Raw genomic sequence first — 14,081 nt, 5'->3', positions numbered from 1 at the left:
GCCACATGCTCATTAGTGCTATAGCTGACCTGACTCATGACCCCAGCACCACACTATCCGGAACACTGTAATGGGACCTAGCACATGACCACCATCCAGCATAGACCTGATCTCTCCAATAGGAGGCTCCCGGATATTAAGGGCTGTAAACGGCCGACCCCGCTCCTTACTATAATAACTGGGTTGATTGCTTGACTCCAATTCCCCAATAATTCTGTTCTCTCTCTAGAACTGATAGCACCATGAAGACACGACCCTGGATCACTCTGTGGACTCCTGCTCAATCCTACCTCGTTTACTAAGCTCTCACCTCCACGACCACCCTTACGCAGTATTGACTCCAGACTTAAAAAGTCCAACCAAGCTCTCCAAAAGTGTGACTAAAACTCTGAAACATAGACTGCTCAAAGACAACCCAGAAACCCTTATCTCTGACCCCTACCTCTTTCCAAAAATAGGTACTATTATGAGTGACCTGATCTTCTACACTAAAAGAGGAGCTCAGTGGAGATTGACGTTCCCTCCCTACTCAGAATCACCTCGGCCACAAAATTTCCTCACGGTCTGCGACTTTTGGCTATGAAGTCTCCCGCTTTTAGAGCAAATGCAGCTATATCCATCTACAACAATGGGACTATACTAATTCAGGCCACCGATCTCAACCTGGACATCTTTGATGACAGATTTGCCCTCTTTAAAAAATCTTTGGTCACTAGCGAATTCCCTATTCAATTTAGGTATGGACTTCCCCTTACCCCATCTCTGGAGGTCCCTGATCCACCGCTAATGGACCACAACCTGAGTAATGCCTCTCCTACCCTGATCAACACACACAGGACCACAGCTTCTTCATCCCCAAGCTCCCCTAACTCACCCACTGTGCCACGACCTGACCAGACTTTTGCCAGTAATCACGTAGCATTTGTTATCTCTCGCTCCGTCCACCTCTCGGACACTTACACCACCCCCTCTCCCACTAGCCCTTGCCTATATAACTCCCTCACTCGACAGCGGGCTTCCAACAGGAACTCTTGCAACCTCCCATCCCCTAACCTCCCTTCCATCACCCACTCGCCTTGCGCGCCCGTACATCGGAGATGGAACTCTCCACTAGCAGATTTCCCCATTCCCTCCTGTTCACCTTCCCTGGTCTCCCCTCTGCCCTCCCCACTGAACAAGCCCCCGCCTCCCCTCCACGTGACCCATTATCCACACTCACATCCTGCTTCTAAGTTCAAGAAAATAAACCAGGAACTTCTAACTCTCAAAACTGTCATCCAAAAACTCCTTAAGTCCACCGAAGAGCTAGCCCTTGATCTCTCTTACATGTCCACACTTGAGATCCCTCATCTTTCTTCCAACTTGACATCACTTGAGATCCCACATATGATCCAGCTGAAACCCCCTGCCCAGATTTGTAATACCACCCCCTACCCTAATGCCCCATCTAGACCTGCTAGATCCAATAATCCATTTTCAGAACTTGATATTCTCTCCTCCCTCTTGAGTACACCTCTCCTCATTCGGCCATCTCAGTCCCTGCTAGATCCTAACATACAACCCCACTAAATGCCTCTGGTGCGACATTCCCTAAGCCTGGTAATGTGGAACCTATCCAAAGCATCACACCCAACCCTCATAGAGCCCCCAGACTCAATGCCAACTCCATAAACATTAATAACCTCATGCAGATCCCCACTACACAGCCCACTCTCACAGACACCATGCACAAAGCACACCTGAAATGCATGTTACTTAACTGCAGATCTGCAGTAAAACATGCCACCGACCTTGCTGATCTCATCCTTGCCCAAGAACTGGACCTCCTTATCCTCACAGAAACATGGCTCAGTGACTCCTCTGGCCCTATCCTTGACCTATTAGTCCTCCCAATTCACAACATTATCAGACTCAACCAAGTTAAGAAAACAGGAGGTGGCATAGCCTGTATCTTCTGCAACTCTCTAACAACAAAACAGTCCCCCTCAGCTAATCTCTCATCCTGTGAATACCTATGCATAGATATCACTAGCACACACAGACACACAGACGCCTATGCAGCCTTCACATCTTCTCCCACCCCCAAGTGATAACCTCCATCTAATTGAACAAATCATGGAAACCGTCTCCTCCAACCTGGGCTGACACTGCCCTCAGACACTGGATCAAATCATCTCCGACCCCAATTCCATTCATCTCGAATCCATTCTACCATGTGTTTGGTCTGACCGTCATTATATCGACTTCCTGATACTTGAAAGCTGGAACCACAAAAGTGCACAACCACTAAAACTAAAATACTGGAAAAGATCGCTCCATCACATAAGCATTAATGAGCTCATAGAGCGCTGTGATTTCTCCCTTCTGACGCCTGCAAACATGAACAATGTTCACGACCTCACTGAACATTATAACAACGCATGCTATCTGCCTTGAATGATACGGCCCCCCTTCAACTATAAAGAATTCCCATAAAAGACTCCAAACCTTGGTTCAATGACAGACTAAATGCGGACAGACGCAGGCTAAGACTAGCTGAATGCAATTGGAGATCCACTCCCTCCACGGAGCTTCAGAAAACTCTAAGACTCAAAAGGAGTAGATACAACAAACTCATTAGAATGATGCCAACTTCTTCAAATACCAACTTGACAAAGCCAAAAATTGCCCAAAACGACTTTTTGAGCTCATTAAATCACAATCCAACAACACCTCTACCCAATCTCAGCACCTCTCTCACCAGCAACCAAACTGCGAAGCAGTTGCGGAATTCTTCCTTGTAAAGACAAATAAAATTGAATCAGATCTTAGGTCTGCTGCACTCAATCTGTCACCCTCTCTTGACTCCTCTGTCTCCACACCCTCGCCCTCGCCTCATGGTCTCTCCCTCAAAAACAATGCCTCATAGAGTCAATTCACCCCCTCAATGACATTACCATCCTTAATAGTCTCTCAACCCTTATACCCTCTAATCACTTCAATTACCCCCTCCACCCCAACATCTTCATAGAAATGATAGGACTAGCACCGCTCTGGTCCAAGATCATCAATGCCGTACTTCTTCAAGGTGAGATCCCGGACTGCCTGAAGGCCGGCCTAGTGCTCCTAGTCTCAAAAAACCCTCAGCTGACCCTGCTGACCTGAACAACTACTGACCAATCACAAACATACCCACCCTGGCAAAACTTCTGCAGAAATGTGTTCAGGAACAACTACGCAAACACATTAAGCAATTCCAGCTTCTCGACCTATTCCAATCGGGCTTCCGTACCGGCCACAGCACCGAAACGGCCATCACTCACTCACATAGATGTCTCATCTGCTTTCGACACGGTCAAACATGACAATCTACTCTACCTCTTAAAACGAAGGACGGGGCTCTCAGGCACGGTCCTTAAATGGTCTTCCTCTTTCCTCAACAACAGAGCACAAAGAGTCAAATCCAACCAGTCTTTATCCAACCCTAGTCCCTGCACACTTGGTGTCTCCCAAGGTTCCTCACTCTCCCCCACACTCTTTAACCTTTTCCTTGAGCCATTTTTAAAGCCTCCAACATCCAATATCACATGTGTGCGGATGACACTCAACTCTACATGAAAATCTCTTCCCCCCGATTACATCAAATCTCTCAACGGAACCCTCCTCAAAACCCTAAACTGGCTAACCTCCAACCATCTCAAATTAAATGCCCTCAAGACAGAATTCATCCTCATTGCACCCGTTAGGCAAACCACCACTGTGGTGAAATATCTGTGTAACCTCACAGCACTCAACAGCTCATCACACATCATTAACTCCACTAAATCACTGGGAGTTATGCTAGACAAAAACCTAAACATACAAACTCAGTTTAGCCCCTATCAGAGCATCTCTGAATGCTGCTACTTGACTCATCCCGGGTTCTAAGAAGACCAACCACATCTCGTCGCTCAATTGGCTTCCTGTTGAGGCAAGGATACAACTAAAGATCGCTTGTATGACCCATAGGTCACTACACTTCAACACCCCACTATACCTGACAAACAAGCTGGAACTTTCTGGTGGCTCCAAGTCCACAAGGAGCACTAGAACACTGCTGCTCAAGCCAAAGAAATTTTAGAACCTTAAAACCTACCATCAAACATTCTCTGGCATCGCCCCGAGAATCTGGAACTTCCTTCCAGTGGATACAAGACTGATTCCCTCTACACTTGCCTTCAAAAGGGAAGTTAAAGCTCTACTAATGAACAAATCGTTGAACTAGATTCTTTGCACCTCTTGTTTTTTTTCCACGAAATTCGAGCACCTTTTGGGCCCAAATAAAGCTGGTTGTTTTTGACTGAACTTTTCTGAGCTATTCTTCCTTAAAAGCCATGGGCATATTCTGAAATAAGAAAGTAAACTTAGGGAGAATTGACATTTTCACAAGATTGACTCTACCATAAATTGTCAAAGGGAGATAAGACCAACTAAGTAGAAATTTCTCCACTTCCTTGCTGATCTTCTGAAAGTTAGTTTTGGGGATTTGTTCTTTTTTCTGGACAATTTTGATACCCAGGTATCTCATTTCCTCTTTAACACACTTCAGTTGTGAGTTGATGTTCCATATCATTATGATCGTTTTGCTGTCATTAATCTCACATCCTGAGATCCGCCCAAACTGTGATGCCAGCTCATACACAACCGGTAATGCTGTGGTGAGCTCTGAGGTGTATACCACTCAGTCATCATCGTATAGTCCTACTTTTTTCTCCTAGCACCGAAATTTAAAAGGGAGTATACTGTCATGTTTTCGTATCTTCTCCGCTAGGGGTTCAATGTATAAATTGAAAAGGAGGGGAGATAACAGACACCCTTGCCTCGTCCCCCGATATATATTAAAAACTCTTGAGATATTTCCATTTACTAATACTTTAGCTGTAGGGTTTTTATACAATAATTCTATTGCCCTACAAAAATTCTCCCCTAAATTGGATAGCCTTAAGATTTTTTACAGGTAAAGCTAGTTTAGCCGGTCTATCGCTATTGTTTCAGAACAGTCTTTTGAAATATTCTCAGTGCAGTAATCCCCGTCATAATACCCTTTTGAATGCAAACTGCTCTTATCCATTTGTGACGGGGGGCCTTATATTCTGGGCAAATAAACAAAACATGAGCTATGGTTTCCGGGTGTGTTATGCAGAAAGGGCACATTTGGTCACTTTTACTAGATGCCCATTTGCAGGTGACCATATTCAATGGGTGAGTACCTACCCTAAACTGATGGAATAACTTCCTATCATGAGGCATTGTAATCAGATCCCAGTACATCTCATACCCAGGAGTGTGTTTCAGCTCCAGAAAAGCCTTAGTATACGATGGAGCAGTGTGTGACTGAAACTCCTCCTGGGATATGAATGACCAGTAGGCCTCTTTTAACTGTTGTTTGGTAGGAAATAATGTCTCCTGAAGATTATCCCAAAGATCCCCCATACCTAGAGACTTAAGGAGAGTTTTAACCTTTCTAAACCATAGAATTTTACCCCCAGAGTCCATATCACGCGTTTCCAGCAGTGCTAACGCATAGTGATGCAATTCTGGGGTTACCCACAGTCTTCTCCAATAGGCAACTGGTCTAAATCTGCAGATATTTTCTAGACTCTGACAACCCAGATCCATGCGCAAAGGTACGAGTGGTGTGGAATGTGGAAGCCCTGTTATACAGCGGAGAAATTTGTTGTGTGCTTTTTGCACACCTGCTATATCAGACGACCCCCACAGTTCCGCTCCATATAACATGGAAGATCTTACTCTTGAGCCATACATTTTTAATACTGGGGCTACAGGTTTAGTGGCTGACAACTTAAATTCTCTTAGGAGGGCACCAGATAGTTGTGCGTGCTTGGAGATTAAATGGGCCACATGCGGCTTCCACTGTAGCCTAGAGCCCAAAGTGATGCCCAGGTAGCTGAAGCTATCAGTCTGCTCTAACGGTTCCCCATTCATAAAGACTCTGCCCCTAATGTTCCTATGCCTATGCATCGTCATAAATTTGGTTTTAGAGACATTAACAGAGAGGCCATAGTCATTGAAAATTTTTTCAAAGCAGTCTATTGCCTTCTGAAGCCCTTCCTGAGTCTTTGATAATAGGAGGGTATCATCGGCAAACATTAGCAGGGGGACGGGGATGCCGTTCTGTTTGGGTGCATCAGTAGTAGAGTCCCTATAATAATCTATAACTCTATTTATATATAATGTGAATAATGTGGGTGCCAGCACGCACCCTTGCCGCACACCCCTTTCCGTTGGAAATCTGACGGTCACCTGGATCTGGTTACCCCATCTGACCTGCGCGTAGTTATTTTCATGTAGTTTTATCAAAACCGCAAGCAGTTCTGGTGGGATACCCTGCTCGTGGAGCGCTCTCCACAGCCTATCTCTTGGGACTAGGTCGAATGCAGCCTTTAAATCAACAAAGGCTGCATAAAGTGTGCCACCCCCCAGGACCACCCATTTCCAATATATTGTGGAAAATCTGAAAACTTGATCTACCGTGCTAGTCAGGGGTCGGAAGCCAGCCTGTAAAGTGGACATGACTCCCGAGTCCTCGATCCAATTCTGGACCCTAAGAAGTACCATTCTGGCCACAACCTTCTGAATACAGGCTATTAGGCTAATTGGCCTGTAGTTTCCCGGGTCAGCTCGGTCACCCTTCTTAAAAATTGGTATGATTTCTGCTCCCCGCCATATATCCGGCACCGTAGTGCCTTTGGCAATAGTGTTCGCCAGTAGTTCGATGTAAGGGACCCAGACTGATTTACTATGCAGAAACAAATCTGCGGGAATTTTATCTAAGCCCGGGGCCCTGCCCTTGGGTATTAAATTAAGGGCACATTCAACATCTTTCTTGGTGAACATTAGCGTGTTTGCTAATAAAGGACGGCTGAAAGAGGCTAGGGCGGGTGTTGGGACATTTTTTGTGTTAGCAAACTGGGACTTAAAGTGCTTAACCCAGTGTTCTGGCGGGACATGATTAACCGGGGTTGGTTTTTGGTTCCCCGTGCCCCACCTCACAAGATGCCAGAAGTCCGTCGAATCTCTGGACTTACTGGCTACCAATAACTCCTCCCAGTATTTAGTGTCCCACGCTTTTTTCGCGGCATTTTGTGTCCATTTTTAATGGTTCCTTGCCGCCCGAATGGCCTCCCTATCAGTGGATCGCACTGCATCAGCTAAAGATTTGTATGCAGTCCTGCAGTTTTTATCATACCATGACTCCGGTTTTCTTTTCCCCTTACCAGAGTTCCTCTTCCTCGGAATACTAAAATATTTACTTAGTTTAAAAAAAAGGGTCGAGTGAATATGGACTACCCTGCTGCAGTAATCCTCATAATCCAGCTGCCCCTGTATTTCAATGATTGCTTCATTTACCATGTCATTCCTTTCACTAATGGTTTCGGGTTTACCCAGACACTCGGCCCATCTAACCCGCCGAGTATCATTTGCCATCACAATGTCATCTATTATATCATCTGGTATTAACCCCAGCCCTTTGTGAAGCTGTAGCTCAAGACTGAGAGGGTTGTGGTCACTTTCGATACGATGAATTACAGTCATATCACGTATTGATGACCAGAATTCAAGATTGACCAGAATATAGTCAATTCTGCTGGTGCTCAGTCCGTTATTAAAAGTTGGATTGCCCTGCTCATCCCCTCGTGTCCTGCCATTCACTGCTCTCAGCCCGTGTTCTAAACTGAAGGTCTTAAGTTGTAGGGCTGCCTGGGTCCACCGTTTAATAGGGGGTATACTAAGGGGGGGATTTGCCAACAGATATCCTCTGCCTCCGTGAGCTCTAGATCCATATGGTCCAGAGGCTCATAGGAGCAGTTGAAATCTCCGCAAATTAATATATTAGCACCTCCCCTCCAAATACTAACATACAGCCTCATGCATCAACCCAAAATCCAGTCGGTAAAATACCGATTCGCTAATAGCTCCCGGTATTAAGTTAAAAATACCCAATCCCAATGCATCAACCCAAAAGCAGAAATCGCTATTTAAGGAATCCTTAAATAGCGATTCTTTAAATAGGGATTCCTTAAATACCGATTCCTTAAATAGGGATTCCTTAAATACCGATTCCTTAAATAGCGATTGCATTTAAGGAATCCCAAAGTGAGATTCCTTAAATGCAATGCATCAAAGTTAAAAAATTAGCGATTTCGCTAATAGGGGGAGCAAATTACCATGAAGATGAACTGCATGGTAATTTGCAAAAACTTTGAAAAATGCACTTTTGTGCATTTTTCAAAGTTTCATGTTGCGCACACACATGCCCTTAGAGCATGTGTGTGTGCAACATATGTGCACATATCATTTTCAGGGGTGCTATAGGGTGTCATTTTGACACCCTTGCACCCTTGAAATTGCATGAGCAATTAGCGAGAACCTACTGGTACTCGCTATTTGCTCATGCAATCTCCGATTCATTCCTATGGGCCTGGAGGCCCATAGGAATGATTGGGACGGCATTCCTTAATTGCTACTCGCTATTTGCTAGTAGCAATTAAGGAAAGTTAAGGAATCGCTATTTGAATAGCGATTCCTACATGCATAGCCTTTTGCTATTCCTTATTAGCGAATCCTTATTTTTCGCTAATAAGGAATCGCAAATGCTAATGTTGATGCATATGCCCCATAGTGTCCCAGTGCCACCACGACTTCTGACGATTTCCCTCCCGGCTTTCCCCTGGCGTACACGTTAAAAATAATGAGTTCACCAAATGAGGGAGATTTTAACTTGACCCCCAGAATATCCCTTGAATTAATTGCTAGTTGTGTAGTTGTAAATCCATCATCCTGTTTTACCCAAGTGGTCAGTCCCCCCTTAGGTCTTCCTTTATTTGTTTTGGTTGCAGCTATTGCAAAGTGAAGACACCCTGATCTCTGTTGGGGTTCTAATGCCCATGTTTCTTGCATACTGACAATCATATAATTATCAATAAAGGTAACCCAATCCCTGGAGGCCATCTTATTTTTGAGACCTGCCACATTCCACGAGACCAAAAACTGGCTCTCCACATTACTGCTTAAAGGATTGTGAACATTTGTAATATCTCCTATGCTGCTGTTGGCCAGCACTCCCTCTGTCTCTGGTCCACTGACCTCCACCAGACATCCAGTTTCATTGGCCTTCCCTGAACAGTTACTAGGTGTAAAATAACCTGTAACTCCAGGGACAGCTTCATAGTTGGTTAGACCATGGATTGTTGTGTCACTTATACGGCTACCTTGGTTGTCTGTTTGTGTGCAGTGGTCAGAATTATTTTGCACTTTTATAATGACACTAGTCGGATCAGGAACTCCATCAGATATACTTGGAACAATGGGTACATTCCCTTCCAAAGCCTCAACCAAACCACCTGCATATAAAAAATGTGCACCCACTATCTCCTCCCCTCCTGACTGTAGACTTCAATCACAGGCATCCAGACCACTAAAGATGTCAAACCTGTTTGACACCTCCAGTGGAGTGAATGGCACTGGATAGTCCGTGCTCTTATGTACAGTAATGCTTGGCCTAGTAGGTACCAAATTCCACCCAGGTGTTTCTGCAATTGAAGCTGCACGATGCACATAGGCTGAATTCCTATTATTCATCATAATGGGGAAGTGGGTAGTAGGAAAAGAGTAACCATTGGCAGGTTGAAAAGGAAATACCACAGATCTTGGGTAGAAGTAGGTCAGAGGGTGTGGAATGATGCTACTGTTAAGATTTACCTGAGGCCAATTCAGGATGTAGCGTACTGCATTGTGATCTCTAAAATTGACCACAACCACGTCCCCCCCAATGTCTTTAGATCTTCCAACCACTGAAGACGGCGTACATGGATTATTTCGCCATCTATGTTGCTGGCAATTGGCCTGTGTGATGTCAGCCAGTGTGTTATTTTGTTCTTTAGTTGGGAAAAACCCTCTCTCTTGTTCACTGGGAGCTCTGGTACCCCTGTGAGAATCACTACATATGGTGCGGCCTCTGGCGGAAGATCCGGTAGTGGTCTCCTTAACTGTTCCCCCCGGGTCTGCCTGATGCCTCCCTCCTCATGTCTCGTTAATCCAATCGGGCAATTGCCCAGATCTCTGGTAGATTTATTATCAGAGATTGTTGGATAACAGTTAGTTTTAACTGTTGCAATGCTTACAGGAGCATTTGTCTGGTTAGTAGTGAAATTATTATAAACGGGTTTAGGGGCAGGAGCTGTCCCACTCGAAAGGTGACTACTAGAGGACGGGGCGTCTAATATGGGGTTATTTGAAATTGTTTTTAAAACTGACACAATTTCGGTAGGTGATGGTCGAGAGTTATTGGCGGATTTAACCGCTAGGGAAGGAACTGAGACCTGTTTAAGCTCTAAATTAGCTTTTTGTCTAGTAGGGCTTCTCTTCCTACCCAGGTCTGCTTCTATTTTCCCTAATCTGTTCTCCATATTTTTCAATCTTTCCACTATTGCTAGAGTATAAGTTCGCATAATCATTTCAATACTATCCAAAAGATTACTGGTATGTATTGTATTAGACCCATTGTCCTCCAAGCTATGTTTAGTGCTATGTTCCCCCTCTGTATGTGCAGAAGTTAACACTGATATAGGAGCATTATCCATTCCAGTCACGTCCGTGAGAACTGCAGCAGTTCTAACATTAGTACTAGAGGGGATGGCCTTCTTCCCAAAGTCAGTGAAGCTCAGCTTCTGCTTGGAAGGTTCCATCCTATTGCGTCTCTTCTTGGTAGGTGGTGGACCATACTTTGTAGTTTGTACAGGTTTCTTAGACCTTTGTCGTACTGTCTTAGGAGGAGTGGGTGTCACAGCAATCAGAACTCCTGATGTACTGGGAATACAAAAAAGGATTATGTGGTGAGTTTGGAATGTCTATTCCAGTAGAACAAGTGCTGGGCACTTCACAATCTCTCAGCAAAAGAGGTACACCATCTGTGAGTAAGGTATCATTAGCAAGGTCTGGGGCTAGCTCATTATTAGGAATGGCTGCGGGGTTAGGCTCAGACAGTGCCCTATTCTTAATATTTTCTATAGAGCGTCGACTCTCAGCTCGGCGCTCTGCGAGAGAAAGTTCTGTTAAGCCTCCGGATGGTGTTCTAGTAATATAATTATCCAGGGTGCCATTCAATAAAGTCCCCACTCTATCAGCCACCGTTATTATCGGACTCAGCACAATCGAGGGCATGTTATATACTTGACAAGTAGATGTCGTAGCGATAGAGTGTAATAGCAACTTACTATACGCTGGGTTCTTTTGAATCACAGTTTGCCCAGGGGGACGGGTCCAGTCCAGTCTCGTAGGTCCTCGGAGGGCCTCAGAGGGCCCGCTCTTTGCCCGGTCTTAGCCCGGCGCGTCCCGCACGCGTCCCGCGAAGCGGGCCTCCCCGATCTATGTAGGCGTCACCTACCGCTCTCAGCGCGTCAGCTGTACGCGCCGCCGCTGGGGCTGCCGGGAGATTGAGTCCCGGGGCGGCGACGCGCTGTTTTGGTTCAGGTGCTACTGCTGCTGTACACGGTGTTGGCCCCCGTATGACTCCTGGCGGTGGCGGCTGTGAAAATATCGCCGTGACCCAGGTAAGGTTTGCTGCTTTTCCCGCTGCTCCGCCGGCCTCTCCGATCTATGTAGGCGTCACCTGGCACTCTCAGCGCGTCAGCTGTACGCGCCGCCGCTGGGGCTGCCGGGAGATTGAGTCCCGGGGCGGCGACGCGATGTTTTGGTTCAGGTGCTACTGCTGCTGTACACGGTGTTGGCCCCCGTATGACTCCTGGCGGTGGCGGCTGTGAAAATATCGCCGTGACCCAGGTAAGGTTTGCTGCTTTTGTTTCTGAACAAGGAAAACAGCAGAGTGACACATTTGATTACAGGATAACTGGAGATATGTTGGGGCTGTGTAATGATCACTTTTGCGCCATGTAAAGTGCCACATGCGTGATGGAAGGCTTTGAGTCAGATTTATGAAGCTATGCAAAGCTGCCCTGGGTCACTTTGAGAGGCCTCATAAATCATGAGTAAGGTGATGTAGCACAAATTGTTGTGTTGCCTTACTCTGCGGCCGGGAGGCGTTCTATGGGAGTTGTGGTGAAAATTCCCACGCAACACCTATAGACTTTGACACTTCCCCAAATTTAGAAAACCATATAAACCTGGGGAAGTGGCAAGTCCAATTCCGTACGCCTCCAGAGGTGAGGCGTAACGAGAAGTCTGTTAATTTCTGCTCGTATTTTCTTCATGTGTGCTTCATAGTGCAGTGCACATAGAAAGAGGAAAACGCTTTGTAGGATGTTTTTGCGCAGAAAAGTTCCTCTTCCTGCACCTAAACAACCCTGCATGCAATGGAGGCTCCCTTGCACCATGGTGTATGGGTGCCTACAATGGCGCTAGGCTGATGAAATGGCGCCAGTGCAGGGAGAAAGGACATGAATGCACTGTATTGCAAAAATACAGTACATTCCTGCCTTTCACTCTGAAGTAGGGCAGCACAGAAAGGCACCTCACTATGCTGCCCTATGCCCAAATCCCATACATGAGGCCCTTTGTCTTCAAGGACATGACTGAGGACAATTCCAGATCCCATTGTCATCTCACTGGTGGTCTTTCAGGACACACTTCCTTCAAAAGCAGCTCTTTCATTTCAACTGCAGCAAAGAAGTAAGAGAGTTGGGCAGACGGGTTTGCAGATGGACATACTGAAGGGATGGTGGGGAGATGAAAGGATGGATGACAGAAAGAAGCTGTTGGACTTAGACTGGGAAAGAGAGATTAGACAGGAGGAGCTGAGAGCTGCACAGACTGACTGATGTACATTAACCTTCTCTTTGCTTTTCCTTCTCAGAATCTCTGTTCCTGGATCCAAACACAGCTTATCCTTCACTCAACATCTCCGCAGATGGGAAGCGAGCCACGCGCCGCCCTAGTTCAAAACGTATTACCAAGAATGATGAGACATATGTGCATGTGGGGTGTGCCAGAGGAACTGTGGGCTTCACCTCTGGGAAGCATTACTGGGAGCTGACGGTGCCCACTCGCTTTGTTCAATCTGATGCCCCCAAAGTGTGGCGCATAGGGGTGGCCACGGAGTCTGCTACTATAAATAAATACATTCACCTAATAAAGCCTGAGAATGGCTTCTGGGTTGTGGAGAGCAATGTATTCCTTTCCTCGATTCACACCTTGCCTGTTACCCTTGCAAGCCGCCTGCCATTAGTAAGTCCCACTGGAGTTTACCTGGACTACGAGGGGGGGCTGGTGTCCTTCTACAAGGCTAAGACCCAAGAGCACCTCTTCACCTACACAGCCACCTTCACAGAGAAGATCTACCCTCTTGTTTGTATCTACTATTCTTCAACTATTGAGCTGAATTAAATTGTAGAGGGGCAGGCCTGTCAATGTATATCTTTGATCATTTTTATAATTCACTTCCTTAGCACAAGAAAAGCTGAAAATCATGTTCCGAACTGGTTGATGTATTTCAAGGTTGCAGTTTCCATTTGTAAAGACACAGATTTTTGGATTTGAATAACTCATGTTTGCTGGTACAAGCTGGAAGTGCATGGAACAATGTATACAATTAACATATATTTTTTTCTGCCACTTGAATCTTTAAAATAAATAATGTGCCAGTTTACATGGCTTGCAAGTCTGTTCACATTAGTCGTGCCTCACCACCAGTATTCTCAGGCCTCTAACTTTCAGTCCTACAGATCTCTTCATTTTATGCTCAACACTAATATTTAAGGTGGTCGAACAGTGACCTGGGTCAAACACCTGCTGCATAGTCGGGTCTCTAACCTGCAGGACATAGTGGCTTCCGCGATTTGTACTTGTAGAAACTTCCTTTTAGTTGAGAGATAGAATCTCATGTTGGCAGTCACACGAGACCAGCTACCAAGATCCTGGCCACTAGACAGCACTGTTTTGGGAGTGAACCCTGCAATGACGTAGGTGCTAAACTCTTCAAATGATGCCAATAGCTGTGCCTCCCTTCCCGGCTCTGAAATGTTCTGGACGAGTCCGTGCTTCACATCACTGAGCCCTTATGGATGAGATGGGTTTATCTATTTGGG

The 14,081-nt window shown here is 45.7% G+C and overlaps 1 protein-coding gene across 1 annotated transcript in view; it reads left to right on the top strand.

Annotated features, from left to right (window-relative positions):
* LOC146859554 (CD5 antigen-like) overlaps window positions 1-13,642 on the top strand; it is a 534,324-nt gene extending 520,682 nt beyond the window's left edge. The window contains exon 5 of the mRNA XM_085650253.1: window positions 12,851-13,642. Coding sequence (XP_085506379.1) covers window positions 12,851-13,380 — 530 coding nt within the window. The 3' untranslated portion in view covers window positions 13,381-13,642. The remainder of the gene's footprint in view (window positions 1-12,850) is intronic.
* Window positions 13,643-14,081: the final 439 nt, after the last annotated feature.

Source organism: Triturus cristatus, chromosome 3_2, assembly GCF_964204655.1.
Source record: "Triturus cristatus chromosome 3_2, aTriCri1.1, whole genome shotgun sequence".
NCBI classification, from domain to species: domain Eukaryota; kingdom Metazoa; phylum Chordata; class Amphibia; order Caudata; family Salamandridae; genus Triturus; species Triturus cristatus.
This window is presented reverse-complemented; position numbering and strand designations above follow the sequence as displayed.